Source organism: Buteo buteo, chromosome 3 (genome assembly GCF_964188355.1).
Source record: "Buteo buteo chromosome 3, bButBut1.hap1.1, whole genome shotgun sequence".
Taxonomy (NCBI): domain Eukaryota; kingdom Metazoa; phylum Chordata; class Aves; order Accipitriformes; family Accipitridae; genus Buteo; species Buteo buteo.
The window spans coordinates 54,904,312-54,923,701 of record NC_134173.1 but is presented as its reverse complement, the minus strand read 5'-3'; the positions used below and the strand labels follow the sequence as shown (position 1 = coordinate 54,923,701).

General features: G+C 35.5%; 1 protein-coding gene across 7 annotated transcripts in view; it reads right to left on the bottom strand.

The window, feature by feature from the left end:
- VPS13B (vacuolar protein sorting 13 homolog B) overlaps positions 1–19,390 on the bottom strand; it is a 488,999-nt gene that overhangs the window by 195,302 nt on the left and 274,307 nt on the right. For all 7 annotated transcript variants that reach the window (XR_012649869.1, XM_075023675.1, XM_075023678.1 and 4 more), the window contains 4 exons: positions 8,408–8,579; positions 7,230–7,344; positions 4,973–5,114; positions 2,765–3,173 (listed from right to left, as the gene is read on the bottom strand). Coding sequence is in view for 6 of the 7 variants with exons in the window: in XM_075023675.1 (XP_074879776.1) it covers positions 2,765–3,173; positions 4,973–5,114; positions 7,230–7,344; positions 8,408–8,579 (838 nt within the window). In the remaining variant the exon portion in view is untranslated. The remainder of the gene's footprint in view (positions 1–2,764; positions 3,174–4,972; positions 5,115–7,229; positions 7,345–8,407; positions 8,580–19,390) is intronic.

Genomic DNA, 19,390 nt, shown 5'->3' with positions numbered 1-19,390 from the left:
AAGACTAATTTTCCATAAAAGTCTATTTATTATCGTGTAACAAATATGTAATTCTTTATGAACTGAATCCTGTAATAGATTTTTTTTCCCTTTATGTTCTCTGAGGGAGAGCAATAAAACTACCTACCTCAACTTTATTTGAACATCACACTTTTCATTTTACTAGATATACCTTCAGCTGTCCAAAACCTGCTCTTCCAAGATGTGTTAAAAATTAGCCTCAGAAGACAAAGATCCCTAAGCACAAGTTCCTCAATCTAACTGATTTGAATCAGTTTAATGTTTAATAGTAAGCAAGGAGGATGTTACAGACCATATGTTATGACAGACTTCAAAGTAGGGAATCATGCTCAAGTGACAAGAATATATCACTTCTACAAATGCAGGACATACGTTTATTCAGTATGCTGCTTTTTCTTTTTCACTATCAACAAATTTATCATGTTCTTTCTAGTGATTCCTGATATTTTGCTCCTAGTACATATTAAAAAAAGTTCCTATTGTCCTCAAACCAGCCAGATGTGGATTTTCCCTGTCTTTACCACTTCTTATCAGTTTTTTGGAATTTAGAATTTTTATTTATAGTGTTCTGCTATGCAGTATTTCTTGTTTCTATTCGTTATATATTCCTTTTATACATTTAGTTGTTCTTATTTCATCACTAGGTAAGTGTGGGTTGCTGGCCAGAGCTTGAAACACCACCTGGTGTATTAACAAATCAAACTCTGAGGGAAAGCAGCATTGCTTATCGTCTAGGTTAGAATGTTGCAAAAACATGAAACTAAAATGTTGTAAAATTGTGTGGGTGTATTCATGCATGTGCGTATATAAATTCCTCAAGAGAAAAATAATGATTTTGATTATTTCATAGTGTTTGTGGACCACAGTTCACGGTGCAAGTTTGATTTTGGACAGCACGAATAAAGAACAGATTTTGCTTTTTTTTTTTTTTTTTTCTTTTTAACTCTATACATAAAGTCACAATTACATGTGGTTTTGGGGGGAGGGTAGTTTTGGTAGCTATCACTAGGTACAAGATATGAACAGCAGACAATTGCCTAGAAGAGAAACTCAGGTCATTGTTTTTCTATTTTTACTGCAGTGATCACAACTTGAAACACGCAAATCTTACTGGATTAAAAATATCTCTTAATAAATGATGAGTGAGGTCTTATGGGGGCATATCTCCACAATATATAACACTTTTCTGATCCAGCACACCAGTAACATGGGTCATATTCAACTCCTACTCCTTGTTATTGTTTCTAATTTCTGTTGTTCTTGAAGAAAATAAGCAGTAGAAAAGAGAAGCAATTTATTTCACATCCAGAAACAGATGAGAGTTTGGGAAAATCTGGGGTGAAAGAAGAAATGAAAGGAGATTGGTACTGGTTTTCATAGTGATGATATTTCAGAGTTTTCCAGGGGAAGAGGTTAGCCGAATTTCTAGTAAAGCTAATCTTTAGCATTATTCTTTAAAAGCATACATAGTTTTTCTTCCTACATCCATGGCTAACCATGGCAATTCTGTTCTTTGCATGCATTTTCAAGCAAGGGAGAGCAACAAGACAAAGTTTTTTATTATTTCTTTTTAATGAAGTATACAGCCACAGAGCTACAAAAACACACTTTTAAAAGAAGATTTCCTTGACAGCATGCCCTAGAACTCCCTTCCAATCAGAATCATAATTCTTTCTTGCCAACACAGCCAGGCTAATTTTATCTTCCTGTGTTTTCAGCATTCCCAGTTGGAAAATCGTAGAGGATGTTGGCAAAAAAATTATCTATGTAAATTCTCACTGTCTGTACTTGCAATTAGGCTATGAGAAAAATCTAAAGACTATACTCTAAGGATTATATTGTGTGCTATTGTATATAATGGTAAGCCCCCCCGCCCCGCACATACCTACAGGACTTATTTAAACATATTGTGATACCAGTAAAACATCCCCCCCCCCCTTTTTTTTTTTATTTAAGTCTGTAGAAGGCTTGCTGTTAATGGAAGTGATCCCATTCCTGCTAGTTGTTACAAGGTGTAATTTTAACATCAGCATCTCTTTATTTACATATATAAAGATTGTAATAGGGTTGTAAATATATTTAACATATGAAGGGAAAACAATTTCTTACAGAAAAAAAGTATTATCCATAGATCAAATGGCTATTTACTGTTGTTTGAAAGAACAGTTTATGCTATCCACACCTCTGTAAGCACCTGAAAGCCTCTTACATAAGGGAGTCTGAATAGCTTCAACTAAAACTTCCTAAATAAATAATAAACTATATCATCTGTTGGGCATCAATCACAAGATACATTTTAATAACTTTCTCCAAACTGAACTAGACTATCTACCTGCTTCACTGCTGCATGGTTTTCTAGGTGCCAGCTTCCACAAGAGCTAAGGAGCCATGCTTACGTTCCATCGCTGCAACAGGCGCCTATGGAAGACTGAACTAGTATCAGCGTAATGAGAGCTGACACAAGTATCACCACTGCAGAATTGGGTTAAGTTCTCTTTCTGCAATCCTTGACTTTTTTTTTTTTTTTTTAATAATCACATTTAAAATGCAAACTCTATAGGTACTGAGAAAGCAAAGATCAAATAAATACCTAAAAAACTTTTCAGCAAATCTGTGGAGAAGTAGCATGAATGTTAGATGTTTCCTAACTCTGACCCTTAAAACTGAAGGCCCTAGCAACAGTCAGCAATTTATCTGTCTACACTACTGAACAGCAAAAAATCTCTAACATAAAATACTGTACCTTCTGCAGTACGACGATCTTCCTCATTTTTGGGAAAGAAGAGTCTTATTACACCAGTGTTGATATAAATCAGAGGCAAGTTGCGGGAAGTTAGAGCATGAGTCCTCATAGGCTGGCCTGGTGATTTCCTTTTCTCCTTTTGACTCCTCGGCAACCTGGCTTGAAAAATGCTTGCAATTGCATTAAGCAATGGAAAACAGAGGACCACATCAAAGGCCTGGGCAGAGAGAAGGATCTCATGAAGAAAGCGAGGAGAACCATCACTGTGACCTTCTGATAGCTTATGGAATGTTCTTCGTTCATTTCTTGATATCAGTTTGTGCCGGACATTTTTTGTCACAGCTTTGGTATAAGTGAGAGAAAGAAATCCATGTTGTTGGTGTGAGCCATCTAGAAGTTTTGCAGTTGTCTGTTTCAAGGGAAAAAAAAATAAACAAACTGCTGCAAAAATGTACACATATAACATCCATCAATTGCCACATTTGCTGTTAGTTAAGATGTTTAGGGTTCTACATTTTCTAATAGCTTTCCACTGTCTCTGAAGAGTAGAAAAATTTCTTTCGTAGTTCACAATTTGTCCACAGTGTATCCACACTTCACTGTATTGTGTCAGCTAAAACTATGAATTGCTGAACACTTTTTTCTGATTATTTATGTTGTACGAAAATCAAATCCAATCAGCCAAAAAACCCCCATATATTCAAGAGTCTGAATTTACCACATATTTTTTGATATTTTTTTTACACAATTATATATTTTGATTTCTCCTTCACTTTAGACATTTTAGAAGTAGATCTTACTCCCTTGCATTGTTCCTTCTGTATGTGCAAATACCATAGGTGCTAAAATAATGCTTAGGTGCTGAGATAGCTTCACTCCATCTAAACATGGGTGTATAAAGCACCCATAGTCAACTAAATACGCTAAGAATTGAGCTGGTTTTGCCATCATCACCTCTGAGTATTTAAAGAGAATAGCTGTACCACATGCTAAAGCACATCACTTAAATAAAGATATATTGCACAGTACTCTAGAAATAGCAGATTCCTTCACTTAGGACAGATTTCCTAGATAAAGATGACAATTAGATGTTTAGCTCCCAGAAGATGTATAGTACAGTTTTCATATTTTCTTTGAAAGTCTTTCAATCATAGATTGTTAGTGAGTGAAAAATGTAAAAATAGTAACTAGGAAAACCATTATTTTAACAAGGTAATAAATATTTTGATAGAATTCTATAAGAATGTTTAAATATTAGCTTTAATCACATGAGCACAAATGAAAGCAACTACATTTTGCAAGTAGTTGCTTCTTTCAGCACCTTCAATTTGATTAAAAACAATTTAATGTAATTAAACCTTGTTAACAGAAGAACAACATCTCTTTCTTAAATAAACAGGATACATAGCTTAAATGCTTAAAAACTGGAAGATTTTATGATTAAGTGAATTAAAAAAAATTAGTAAGTTAATTTCCTATAAGAACTGAAACAAGCAGAATAAGAGAAAGTATTACAAATAAATATTCATGATGAAAATAAATCAGACCACACATAACTTCCACTAACATAAAAAGATTCTATACAGCCATTATGTTTGTGAAGATAAAGAGCCCAATGTCATAACATATAATGTCTTTCAAGGATAAACAAGCAGGAAAAAAGGGGTTAAATATCTCACACTGAGATATTCTGAATCAGTAAGCATTCAAAAGAAAGACTCAAATATGAAATTGTTGATTGTTGCATTATCATAATTATAGGAAATAATTTTAAAAGGTTGCATAAAGGTATACTGCAGTAATACAAAGTACTTAAATCCCTTAAATTACTAAGTAGATATCATAATTACATGAACAAAATGCAGCATTCAGTACTGTCTTTCACATATTTGGTCTCCAAACATTATTGTATGTGCTCACTTTTAATGTAAATGAAACCCGTTGACTTCTGTAGACTGCTGTTATGTACCAGGTTGTGAGCCATTAACCCTCATTCCATATTTACTAAAAAAATAACTGACAACTGTTACTAAAGTATAAGAGGGAAATAACACAACTAATATAGTCAATATAAGCAATAAATATATTCAGTAAAAAAAAAAATTAGATTACAAGAAACTAAAGCCATTTGATTTTTTTTTTTTTTTAACTCCAACTGGCATATATTAGTGGAAGCTTTGCAGTAAAAAAATTTAAAAAGATTCTTACAGAGGGAAAGAAGCCAGAGAAATTACTGAAAGGGTCCTGCTTGCTGATGGGTCGAACCAACAAGGTACGTCTGTTCAGCTTGTCAGTACAGGAAAGGAAGACACCTCCATATTGCCCCAGAGACCAAGAATCTTCCCCAAGGCTTCAGGTAATGAACGAAGCATGGAAGAAAGGAAGACAAAAAGCAAAAAAAAAAAAAAATGCTATAAGTGAAAAAAATTACATTAAACTTGCACGGTTCTATGTAACTGCAAGATGAAGCCTATGCCATACCTTTTCCTAAAAAGCTGAAGTTCAATCAGATCAAGTAAAGAACTGGTTTAAAAAAAACCAACCAACCAAAAAAACCAAAAACCAAAAAGAAACTTCATAAAACTTTAGGTGAAAGGACAACCTATAGCAAGAGGTCAAGACACATGAGAATAAAAATATAGTAAAATCCTGCATACAGAAAATGGACTTACCCCTGGATTTTCAGCAGATAGCTTTATTAGAATGAGGAGTATAATGATTACAAGAACCAAGAAATTGTGAACGAAAAGCTGTGCTCATATATATTACAAAATCATAGTATTACTTAGAAAAAATGAGCTATTAAGTATTAAAATGTGCTTTGTACTACAGTTCTTGTAATCATTCTTTTTAACATACGTAAGAGTAAAGAAAAATATGTTGCTTAAGAAGAATTATTCAGGTAAGCACCTTAGTTTACTAAAGAAATCTCACCAAAAGCTTTTCTTTGCATTGCAGAAATATTCCTTCAAAATGTGCTGACTGCCAGACTGCTCCTGGCCTGGAAGACAGAATGTTCACCTTATCTATTCTCTGCTTTTGGTTTTAGTCCACAGAGATTTAAAGATAGAGAAAGGTACTCTGAAGAGATTGATTACAAAATATAAATGAGAACAGTAACTACTTTGTCAAGTGGAATAACTCAATATAACTTTAGCAAAAAGAACACCCTGAAGTTGAAAACATTTCTAATGGAGCATTAGGCTTCCATAGAATCTGTGGACAAAGAAGCTTATTAAGAGCACCTAGATACTGGGATTCTAAAGCATTTTAAAGCATCACGACTTGATTTTAAAATATTTTAAAAAATAAAGTACAAATTTTGATTATCAAATATTACAATATGTACAAACAACAACTGCATTTGTAACATAGGCGAAAGAACAGGAATTCAATTTTTTTTATTTTTTTAGATAGCTGATCAGAAATGGTGGTAACTGCTAAGTTGATACTAAATCTCCTTCCTATTGTATATAGGGAACAATAAGTGTTCACTAAAACCTTGCAGATTGGCTCCTAAGTCAAAATTATGAGTGGTCCTAAATATTTTAGTCTTTTTCAACACCAAAAAACATCCTGAAGCTTTTACCTAATTTTTTTTTTCCCCTCTCAGGGAGTAACACAATAACTATTATATTTTCTCTTAATTTCTGTCTCCCATAACGGAATCTGTTGATCTGTAATGGCAAACGTTAACACAGTTGATCAAAGTCTACATAGGCTCTCTCTTATTTTGTCAAGACTAGTGTGTTCATGGTCAATATGAGCTAGAAGGCGGCACGTGCAATCTCTCTACAGAACCATGCATCTGGGTGCCAAATGATCGCAGTAACATTGGTGCAGCAAACTATTCAACTAACAAGACTTGCTAAAGTTGCAAGACATATAGTAGGCCTAACTACCTACCCTAAATGTACATAATATTGATGATATACTGGTTGACGTTAATTACTGAAAATTTACTCAGGTGTGTCTGCGTAACATTATGCTGTGTCACACAGATAATCAGCTTAGTTCCTTGCATTACAGTGTTGCTAAGCCACAGCAGAAGAAACACTTCAATTTTTTAGAAACTGCTTTTTAGTATCTAAGAGTATGGTATCATAAATCATTAAATATTGGCACTTGTTAACACATCATGAAGCAATATTTAAGGAATTTCTCATTCAAAAGTTCAGCTAAAATATTAAAAAGTTCAGCAAAAATCAAATGATTTTTGTTTAATGGACCGAGAGCAGTAAGTGTGAAAAAACATTCTCCTGATCTGTAATTATTACCATGTATTTCTTTGGAATCAGATATAATTCTGAGAATATGTAATTCTGTTTTTTATTACTTAAAAGGTTAAAAGCATTTCACTGAAATTGAACAATTAACTTAAGTTCAAGTTAAGAATTAAGAAAAAAAAAATGCCTGCTGCCTTCTTTCAGCCTGAAATTAAAGCAGAATTACTCCCAAGAATTACCTGTTTCTGTAATGGTCAATATTGAAGCTTTCTATTTTACATTTGATTTTGGTATAGACATCCTGCATATCCACTGAGGCACTGAGATCTTCTAATTCACTGACAACACAAACTTCTGCAATAGTCAAAGAAAATCAAAATAATTATGTTATTAATCTGAAACTTGCAAGTTTTTAAGCAAGAAATATCTCTGAAACACTACATTTTGTAAATAGGATGATGCTATTTCTACTCAGAGTTTTTTCATAAAGCACTTTTTGATTCAAATGTCACACCGATAGAAACCAGAAAAAAATTCTAGAATCCAAACTTTTTTATACAAAGAGAGACTTATATACGGGGCTTTTAGTTCACGTGTTCATAGTATAATTCCTGAAAAAAATGTAAAAAAGTATTTGCCAAGATATTTACCCTAACAATACTTGAGATTTCTTTCTCTCATGTAATTAGTTTTTTAAAATCAAAGGTTCAAGTATATCTCCTTGAAAATTAGTTTTAATCACTAGTCTCCTTACTTTTTCACATTTCTATGAGTAACAATGTTAATTGCTAAGCAGCAGCGTTTCCTCATAAAAAAATAAATATTTGAAGTCTTGCAGTACATTTATAGAATCCTAGTTCCTTTCAAACAATTACTGTCAGGATGACAATCCAACTTTATTCTCAAAGATAAAAAGAGAAGCTGTGTACCACACGTATTTCTCTTTTCAACACAGACATTGAAACTTCTGTGTTGAACTCCATATTAAACTTTCTATGACTTTTATAATTATACTATGATGATTATGTTAAATTTCAATTTGAAATTACCAATACAAAACTACATGTCTATACATGGACATAGACAAAACATACTACTAAATCATATCAAAATGAAACATAATTGTTTCTAAGGCAATAAATGCAGCACTCTATTAAAATACCAACTTATTTCCAATTTAATATAATTATCTTGCCACATGGAGGGGGAAGTTTATGCCAAAGAACAACACTAAATTCTGATTACATGCACTAACCTAACTAGAGCTTGTCACCCTAGTTTAAAATATAGATCCAACCCATTATTTCTACATTACAGTGTTCAGTAGTGTCAATAAATGCTCTAAATTGCTAATACTGTACTGTAAAATAACGTATGGAATTTAAAATAGTATAGTAGGGGGAAAAATGCGGAATACCTGTGCCATTATTTCTAGGATCAGGAGCAAACAATTTTATAGTAATTTTTGGCAACATCCACTGCATCCATAGGCTGACACGTCCACTTGAGACTCCGATATTACTTGTTGTTTGTTCCAATGTAATGGAGTCTGAGAATGGAGAATCATCACCACCCTGAAGAGAATCACCCTATGAAACAGATGTAATAGCTGAGGAAAAAAAAATATTGCTTTTCACCACTTCTCTTTTTTCTTCTGTCTAGACTGATGTAGATGCCCAAACTATAAACATATAAATACAGACTCACTGACAGTATATTTGAATTGAGCCATTTTTTAAAATCAGGAAAAAAAGAAAACAAAATATATTCCCTTTTTCTTAGATAGAGATAATAGACTTTGGCAAAGATTATAGGGTAAAACTGTAAGGTTCCACAACTTTGTTCCACTTTGCATAGTGAGCTTTCCTCATTAACCACACTAATGAAATACTATCATCAATGAAAAAACACAGGCTGATAGGAATATTCTGAGATGTAATGGGAGAGTGAATAAGCAGACTTGTGCATATCTGAAAGGCAAAGGAAGAAAGAGTTGTTGGAGGTGCCAAATGAATAGACAGCCAGTATGGCCCTAACACTTCTATACTACATATATGCTGGATTTGGCCTTGGTATTTTTTCCCTTCTGTGTACTTCCCTGTAACTGCTTGGAAAAATGATTTCCTAAAATAATGGCTCTTCGTAAGAATTGGAAACATTTTAGTTGCCACTTCTAAAATATTTCTGTTATTTAAAAAAGGTGATTGTCACTTGTGATATTCTTAAATATACGATCTGTTGACAAATGAGCTTGTAGAAGCTTCTGTGCCATCAATAATCTCTATTCATTCCCAAAACATTAAGAGCTCAACAAAGAAGACACAAAGGTTAATGTTTTTAAGAAAAGAACATGACAAATGAAAGCTTTACTGAAAATCCTGTTACGAGGGCTTATCAGAGCCCTGCAGGCACGTTCTGATAATTCTTGATGGCACAACTAAAATATTTACCAGCCATAGGACTTCATCCTGCTCCTTTGCTGGAACTTACTGCCTCCAAATAGAAAAGGAAAGATGCAAACATGTAATTGCTCATCAGCACGTAGTGTTTACAGCCTATTAAACTGAATGCAATGGACACATAAGTCACTGATGTCAACCAGAAGCCACTAAAAATCCACCAGCATCTTCATTTGCAGCACCACTAAGTATTGCAAGTTTTCTTCAAGCACAAAAGGAAAGGAACAGCGTATTGTCACTTTGATCCAAGTTGTTTCTAAGATTTACAGACCAATAAACATCCAAAGTCTTAACTTGAAGTTTTTAGGGATTAGCAATTGTAAATTATGAGGAACAACATGTTTGGGAATTTTGAGATTTATCTAATGACTAACCAAGATGATTTATATGGAAGACACGCTGGAATCGGACCTGCAGAGAAAGCTTTGCAGTTTGAATCTATTTTAACCTGCAGGCAAGAAATGACAATGAACTCTCTTCAGCTTCAGATGTCCCAGAAACACTTACTTTCAGTAGCAAAATTTAAAATCTGACAGTACTTGACTCATTCTTCAGTCCAAGACTGGAGAATGTGAGTATGGAAATTCTGTTAGCAATCTATTTTCTGGATGGGTAGAACTTATCCCAAACCAAATGACACACCTCATATGGAAGCATTTACGTTGATAAATCACATTTTCAATCAACTCAGGCCTACATTTTAATTATAGGATTTCTATCATGTATACACGTTCTCTTCTCACCAACCTAACTGCAAGAGGAGACAAGACAGGTCAAAAACTTATGAAAGTTTTGCACACAATCCACTATGACTTTGGGCTATCTGATATACACCAAATGGAGCAGGTGACATTGCACTTCTAGAATTTATTGCATAATGAAGAATATGATTACCTTTACCACTTTCTCTTTCAGAGAAACACAGCTTCTGCTTCACACTTTCAGCTCTATGTCACTCAAATTAACATTTATTGATTTTTTTTTTTTTTGTCCCAGCAAAACTCTTAGAGGACACAGAGAGAAACAGCAAAGGTACTTCATCTGTGATGCAGTAACCTTTACCCTTGAAAAACTCAGTGATACCTACTATAATCGGTAAGTAACAATCTACATTGTCAATAGGTGACATAGAGAATTTACCACTCCAGATATCCATTCATGTGAGGAAGGGTGAGCTTGTGCAACTAACTAACGTATGTTACTGGCAAATAATACCTAAACACAAGACTACAGTAACTGGACCAGTTCAACAGATGTAATATGAAGTATTGAAATGAAAATTAAGATTCCATTCACCTTCAGTTATCTATCGTGATGGTGGCTTTGCATTAATCAAAATGCATGAAAGAAAACAGGTATATTTCTATTTCTTTTTATATTATATAAGGCATTATTGCTTATAGCTCTGATCAGACTACCTGTAGAGCTATAGGTGACCATCTTTTGAAAAACTGTTAGACTCCAGAGGTGTAAAAAGTTAGCTGCTATTAATATGAGGTTTCTTAGTGCAGTATAAATTTCAATCTCCTCATCTCACTTTTGAAAACAAATGAAAGGAAAAAAAATCAGGCCATAGCTCAACTAAGACAAACATTCAGGCTAAGTATTGATGCAGGGAGATGGTATATAGCACTGTAATGCTCACTCCACAGTGAAATTACACTATTCAGAAAGATAAGAAAAGAAATACCTTCCCCTCATCAATTAAGTTTTAAGAAAAATCAGTGGTATTTCCATAACATTATATATAAGTATAAACTTATATAATTTTTAAAAATATCATCATTGCTAGATTTAGTTTAGTTTAACAAGCTGCAACATGTTTTATGCACTGAGAAATTAGATTTTCCTTTATGAAGTATCATTGAAATGATGGTGGGCTTTTGCTTTTCAGATACCATTTGTGAAGAGGAAGACATAAAGAAATGAGTCCAATTCTAACTTTACCATGGTTGAAGACTATTAATCCATCTAATGGTGTCTTTTCATTATGAATGTAACTAACTAGTACAGAATTCCAGTATGTGCAACACTGTCTATGTACAAATCTGTGTTGATTGTATTAAAGAGATCTGTTAAAAAAAAAAAAAAAAAAGGTGTCATGAAAAAAATATATCCTGGCAGTTACTTGAATTAAAGCTGCTGTTTCTAAAAATTAAGTAGTGAAACTTTGTAAACCTCTAGGATTAGAGATTAATGCTTTCATTACTAATCATCAGTGGCTGGTGAACAGCAAATAAGAAAAATGCCTTTTTTTTGCAAAAGAGTTCATGATGAAGAAAACATTCCCTATAAGAAGTGTTTCATTAGTGTACAGAAAGCAAGTGCTGTTATAATTGGGAAGATTTCCTTAAATATTAGTGATAATGTATCAAGGAACCATGGATATGGCATTAGGTAACAGGGTACAAGTCAGACTGAAAAAAAGATATTACTTGTTGGATTTGTGAATGCCATGCAGGAATGAGATCACAGACTATGAAAGACAAACAACGGAGAGTTTCAACCTGTAGGAAAAACAAGTAGCTTAGTTTCAAGAGACCTAACAAAAGGGTAAGAAAATAATGTAATACTGACAGTACTATGCTAGCACCTGAAATATGAAAAAGCAAATAGGGTAATAAAGTGGAATGCATATTATATTTTTGTTGTCCTATGATGGGTTTTGTCTGTGATGTCTTTATTCTACATAAATCTTCTAGATGTCTGCTATAAAATGCTTGATCACTTATTAATGGGGGGTGGGGGAGAGAATATAAATGAATGAATGAACAAACACAGAGCTGGAGGTACCAAAGACCTCACAGAAACAAATTGAAGAAAACTAACACCTACGCATTAGTCTGAATGAAGTTCTTGCTCTGTAAAAAAAGCTGCACTTAGAGGCCTATCAATTAAATACTCCATAAAGGCAGAAGAAGTGCAATTAGCCCAGAAACTAAGACAAGAGAAACATGTTTCTCTCTGTATGAGACAGACATGTACAGACTGGTCTGAAGTAGCTGGACAAGGACGAGAAGGGTATGTGCAAGATGAATCAGAAGGAAAGAACACTTGCTTGTGTATGTATATATTTATTTGCATGTATGGTGGAAGGAGCAGAAAGCTGTAATAACAGGACTTAAGGAAATGAATTTGGGAAAGAAGATTCTGAATGCAATTACAGAAGACAAGTTACAGAAACAAGGGATGAATGGATGAGTCCATTGGTGAAAGAGCTGGTAACAGAGCATAGAAGAGAACAAGCAGACAACCAGAGTTAAAGAAGAAAGACCTATATCTGGTTCCCTTCAAACAGACCTCCCAGAGGGAAACTTCCATATACCATTTTATCCACCAATCTTTATAACACCTTCTCTCTTTTAGAATCCTTTCCTCCTTGAAAGGCTCTTAACTGTCACCAAGTTGTCAGTGTGTTTAAATCAGTAACAACTAGCTTATAAATTAAATGGGAGAAAGGACTTACTCAAGGCTACTTTGTTTTTTCAAAAAAACTTCAGCCATACACTGTGCCTTTTCACCTTTCCTGTTTCCTTCCTTGTCCTTTCTCTCTTGAGCATTTCTTCTCCATTGTGTTCTCATTGAGCAAAATTCCTTACACAAAACAAGCTGAAATCCCTCTCCAAGCCATGGACTTAACATGACTGTCTTGCTTATATAATTTGTTTACTCTTCCTTCTTCCATTTTTCTCTTACATTGTCAGCAAATTCAGATTATTTAATGTAGCAGGATCTGTCTCCTGCTGTGTATTTAATAATATTTAATGATTACCACAGTAGGACATCTAATTGGAGAAACCTCAGATAGCTCATTTCACTAAGATGCATCCAACTCCAAAGCAAGTGTGGCACAGTGGACATATGGCACCCAACCAGATGGAAAAAAAAAAAAGGGTGGTAGAACATGCTAAATAACATGTTCAGGGCAGAGGTTAACTCCCTTCTACCAAACTGTGACTCATATTTCGTATTTGCTTCCCCAGGAAAATACTTTCTGCCTCCTGCCAGACCTTTTCATCCAAAGACTCCTATCTCTGAGTACTGTTTACTAACCATGCCTTTGCAAGACATTTCCTATTGTCTTCACAAAAAACTCTACTCTCTCCAGTGGCACTTAGTTGTCCTACAAGGCAGCACTGACAGCAACAGGAAAGTAGGTGTCTTTTCAGCACTGTAAGCAAAACTGTTTTGTTTCTTCAAAGATGCCAGTGCATGCTCCCCCAGTTTGGGGAAAGAATGAAAATTGGGAAATGGCCTTGCAGAGTGTCAGGCCTGGAAGTCCCCCAGCATCTGAAAGGATGTAGGCAGAGCAGCCACTTCTCCAATACTAACTGATGTTAGTCCTTACAGCTTCTCCTGAAATGGCAGGCTCCATTGGTAGGACAGTGGTATATGCCACAAGGCAACAACCACCCAGCCATTTTGCCATTCTCTGACTATCCCTGTCCACCCTCTTCAAACACTAGCCTGCCTCTCCTCCAACTATCTACTCTGCCTATTTGTAAAGCTATAAAAAGCAGAAGCAAAAACGTATCCTTCCAGAGCTGGAAGGAACACAACACTTTGAGATCCTGACTCCCTTCCTAATGAGTCTTTTTTTGCAAAGTCCTCATTCTGACACCAGAGAAGCCTCATCCTATTTCATAACTTGCAATTTCACACCATCAGCATGGCATCAGTTCTGAGCCTTTCAATTTCTGCCAATAAATTCCTTTCTTCTTATTGTTTCTTTCATATAACTCATCCAAACGGTTCTTTGACAGTCTGCCTTCCAATAACTTCCCACACCTTCATAATTTGCCTTTGAGTGATGTCCCTTAAAGATGACGCTTCTGTGTTGGAGTTTTGTTGTGTCTGAGATGATTTTTATCATCAAACCTCACATGCTCCAGAGACATTGGAGTCAACAGTAACTTGAAACAGGGGATCCCTTCAGCAGGGCAGCTCTGAAGGAAGGAACCAGCCAAGGACAATTTCCCTTAGCTGAGATCCTCAGGTAGGTTTCACAGGGTATCAAGAAATTGAAGCCAATTAAAGGTCAAGGAAAGAGAGAAACAATACTTATTTAAATCTGATAATACTGAATTACAGTTCAAGTCAAAGTTCATGCCAATGTTGATGTTCTCTGGATGGATTTTGCTCTCTACTCTTTTCATTCTATAAAAAGCACCCCCCCCCCTTTTTTTTTTAGAGCTGGAGCATTTTTTAAGTTCTTTTTATACTGCAGGCACACTTAATTTGCCAAACTGTAACTTACAAACTGTAATGGAGGGGGTGTGAATGACAGACAATCTCCTCCCTGCCCTCCATACACACCCTCATGCTCCCACCGGACATGTTCCAGAATGCTTTTTGTATGAAAATCAACTTTGTTCTAAAGTTTTGGCAGGTCTCTATATTTCTGACAGTTAAAAAAGAAAAAACAACAGCAAATTAAAGGGCTACAGTTAACAGCAAATACATACTGCCACCATGGCAAGTTCTACATTTTATAATTTGGTTGTTTTATTTTCATAATTTAGTGTGTTCAGATGTTTCATGCAGTTTAACAACTTTTTTTTTTTCCATGGAGAGCTGTTTTTGTTTAGTGGTTTGAGTATATAGATAACTTTGTTCTGTAGAAAACTAAGGCTATCATTTTCCCACATTTTTCTTTAAGCTTATTTTTCTGAAGATACTAAATTATGTACTATGCCTCTCAGATAATCAGCCAGTTGATAATTTTGGTACAAGTTTACTTTTAACAGTATTTGTTTGATTCTTTAAGAATTGCATTTATCTAGCATAACCCCATACATATATTGTTGTGGTTTAACCCCAGCTGGCAACTAAGCACCACACGGCCTCTCGCTCACTCCCTCCCACAGCAGGATGGGGCGAAGAGAATTGGAAGGGTAAAAGTGAGAAAACTCATGGTTTGAGATAAGAACTGTTTAATAACTGAAATAAAATATAAGAATAGTAATAGTACAGATTGTAATGAAAAGGAAAATAACAAAGAGAGAGAAATAAAAGTGATGCAAATGAAAACAATTGCTCACCACCAATCAAACAATGTCCAGCCAGTCCCTGAGCAGTGGCCGCATGGCCAACCTTCCCCCTAGTTTTATTGCTGAGCATGACGTCATATGGTCTGAAATATCCCTTTGGTCAGCTGGGGTCAGCTGTCCCAGCTATGTCCCCTCCCAAATTCTTGTGCACCCCCAGCTTACTCGCTGGTGGGGTGGGGTAAGAAGCAGAAAATACAACACTGTACAAGCACTGTTCAGCAATAACTAAAACATCCCTGAATTATCAACACTGTTTTCAGCACAAATCAAAAATGTAGCCCCATACTAGCTACTATGAAGAAAATTAACCCTACCCCAGCCAAACCCAGCACATATATAAAAAGCAAATTAACCCAGGAATGTGCAATATAATTTAAAAGCAGGAAACCCTGAATTTTAGGGAATATGGCTGTTACCAACTTCCAAGCCTATTATATCTATGAAGTTTACAAAACCCAAGAGTTACAGGTACAGACCCAGATGGATCGTTAGAATTGGCTTCCTCATTTTCTAAATACATAATGGAATAGGCCATATATCTGATATGTTATAACCAAAAAATATACAGGTGAGGAAAAGAGGACAAGGTGCTTGCAGTTTCTGTTACTATTGCTGGAGCTAAGCATTCACTGGCATCATTCCAATGTTGTTAGTGCTTATGCTTGTCTGATTTGCAGGTACTTCTCACACTTTAATTTCTGTAGTGTGCGAGGTGGCTTTATTAAATCCTATTCAAATTGTGTAGCGCACAACTGCATAGCTGTAGAACAAAACTTTATTTAGTCAATGCACAACTAAGGACTACACATGCATGTATTTCTGGAAGTGAACTTGAAAAAGAAAACCAGTCCTTGAATTTCTAGGAGTCAAACAGACAATGTCGGTGTAAAACAACATTTTCAGAAATAAAGGAACTGTGAACCTTTGGACACAGCCAGAGGCAGAATAAGTTGGGGGTCAGACACCTTGCACTGCAGTTCTGTACTCAAGTGACTGTGTTCCCATCCAGTATTCCGGGTCACTTGTGTGTACTACCACTTGGGCTAGCTAGCTTGACAGTATAGCTAAAACTGCATTAAGCTGAGGCTTTTGGAGATAACTTCTTCTGTTTGCAGCTATTCCAGCTGCAGAGCTTATCAACAGACATCCCCAGCTGCTCAACAACATGTCCCTGCCAGGGGTTACTGGGTTACTGGCTCCACCCATCTCCTACTTCAACAGTTCAATGTGAACATACTATCTAAATTTTTTCTGCCATTCAAACACACGTAAACGGTTGAATTGACCCATTCTCTTTCTCAGTGGCAGAAGCACTGCAGATGCTCCTTTGAAGGCAGACGTTGCTATATGGCTATCCTTTGGGAGGTGAAAAATGAAGAGATTGCATTTCTTAGCCTTCTGTTAATGGTACTGTAATCAGAACCATTGGGCAGAGTCACAGGGCCTGAAAATCTCATGGGTCTGCAGTAGCTTTTTTTTTTTTTTTAATGAGCTCAAATTCTTAGAAATTTTTTGCAGTAAAAACCTTAAGAAACTGAAGTGAGAAGAGAGACTGTGCTCTTGTTTCTCATGCAGTTTCAATTTTCATTTTGGATTTTCAGCACCCAACGTGGTATTGTTAAATATATTTATGCATTAATTTTCTGCCCTGTTTCCAGATCTACAGAAAAATCAAGCCAGAGACAGAAACCCTGAACTATTTTCCCACAACTTCTCATGCCAAGTCCTAAAATATACAATGTAATTCTTTCACCAATTGTTGCAAATTGACCAATATACTGAGTTTATTTTCTTAGCAGAATTTATCTTTGTTCATCAGGAAGATCCAAACATATGAGGCCTTCCTCCTTGGCCTGCCTAAAGCTCAGGGATGATCACAGTTTGGCCACACTACTGCTATGCCTTATCAAAATAACTTCTGCGTTCTTGCTTAATCACTGAGCTTCCCCAAGGACTAAACACTTCTACCACTGTTTGTACTTAAGTAAACAGTAACAAGTGGCCTGTTATAGTCTGTACTACCTTTGCTTTTGCTGTTCCAAAGGAGGGATGGTAAAAATGATTAACTGTTTCCACCCCTCCAGTACTTAAGACTCTCACTTATGCTTCCCTGTCTTAGCACTACCCAGACTAACATTCAGTAAGCTAGGTAGCTTTATCCACACAGGACTGTGGTGCTCACTACCAGTTTGTCAGCTTGAAAAGAATTACATGCAGCTTAAAATATAAATCATCCATAGATCACATAAACAAATTACTTCTTTTGCTTTTTAATATAAACAGTTGTGAGAGTTTGCTTTCTTCCAATTCATTTATAGTGAGCCCATTGCAGCTGAAAGCAGCTTTAAAAATAATCATTTGTCTACCACAGAACAAAATAACACATTAACTGTAAAATCTCTAAACTTAAAAAAATGTACCTGTCGCTGCAAAGTATTTTTGGTCAACAGACTTTAAAACTTCAACATTTAAAAATATAGGAACATATAAACAAAATAGACTCTGATAAATCACAAACTTCTGGAAAATATCTCTAAGTCAAACCTGTAAAAATACGTATTATTGTTTAATTCCTCTCTATACTTCATAGCTGCTTATTAGCAACAATGACTATAAAATATATAGCTGCACAGTGAAATTGTGGCTGATGCACTCGACTTTTATACATTACCTCCACCATTTCTTTCATTAAAAACATTACTGTTACAATAGTCTGAAAACAAGTTTTAATATACAAATATAGGATAATATTTTTCAAATCAAACAACATGGACCTAGGTTTGCTCCCACTGACTTCTTTGCAACTAACATTAGGCCAGTATTAAGTAACTTCAAATTTCTAAAGACCAATATATGCATCTGTAAGTAATAGCATTTTAGAGAATGTAAAGATGTTAAGTACATAGTATTTAAAGAGATTAAACCAAAAGTATTCTTCTAGTTCTCTGAGTACTTGCAAGCTGTTTTCAGACCTGCCAGTACCAAGACAGCAATCAAGTAAGGCATTGTTGGTGTTAAGACTCCTGGCCAGTGAGTGCCTGCACTATACCTGCCTCATCTGCTTTTATTGCTCTGTTGATGGAATTCAGACTCTGTGGGAAGGGAAAGGAGTGGTCCAGTTCCAACCAGCAGCAAAACCACAGACAGGGATAAATCAGACCCAGGAAAATGGGAGAATGCTCCAATCTTCTCAGCTGCCTCCCCAAAGCTGCCTCCACCCTCCCTTTCCCCTCTATTGTTCACTGAAAGCATGCTTTTTTCAGTCATACTCCACTTCCATGAAGTACCACTTATTCTCAGTTGGTTAACTTTCCTGACATCCCAGTTCCTACAATCAGCATTTCTGTGAGGTATTAAAGATAAATTTTGCCTTCCTGTCTCCAAACACCACCACAATCCCTCTCCATGGCTTAGATTTTCTATACCAGTCTCTGAAGAGTACTTGAAGAATACCATGACATATGAAGCTGACAAGCGTTAGGTTACTCTGACATCCCCCACCCCACTTCTACACTCTTTGAAATTAAAATTACTTCTTCAGAATGTACCTGGAAAAATATTCAGCCCTCAACTGTACTTTGGTGCAAGACAATGCAATTGGGTTCTAAAATACTTGTTTGGATTTCACTAGTTAGGCTCTGGTGAACAAACAGGGTCTCCAGATAAGAAGTCTTATGTCTAAGATAGATGTTAAATATAACGATCCACACTTGGATAGACTGTGGAGGACTACATCTTCACCCAGAAGAAAAACTTGGCCTCATTGGAAATGGTATGGTATAACAGACTCACATCTGCAGCCCATTAGGCAATTTGACAGGTAGAACTAGCTGCTGTACTTCACAGGAGACAAAACAATAAAAAAAAAATAATCCGTCTACAAGGCCTGTT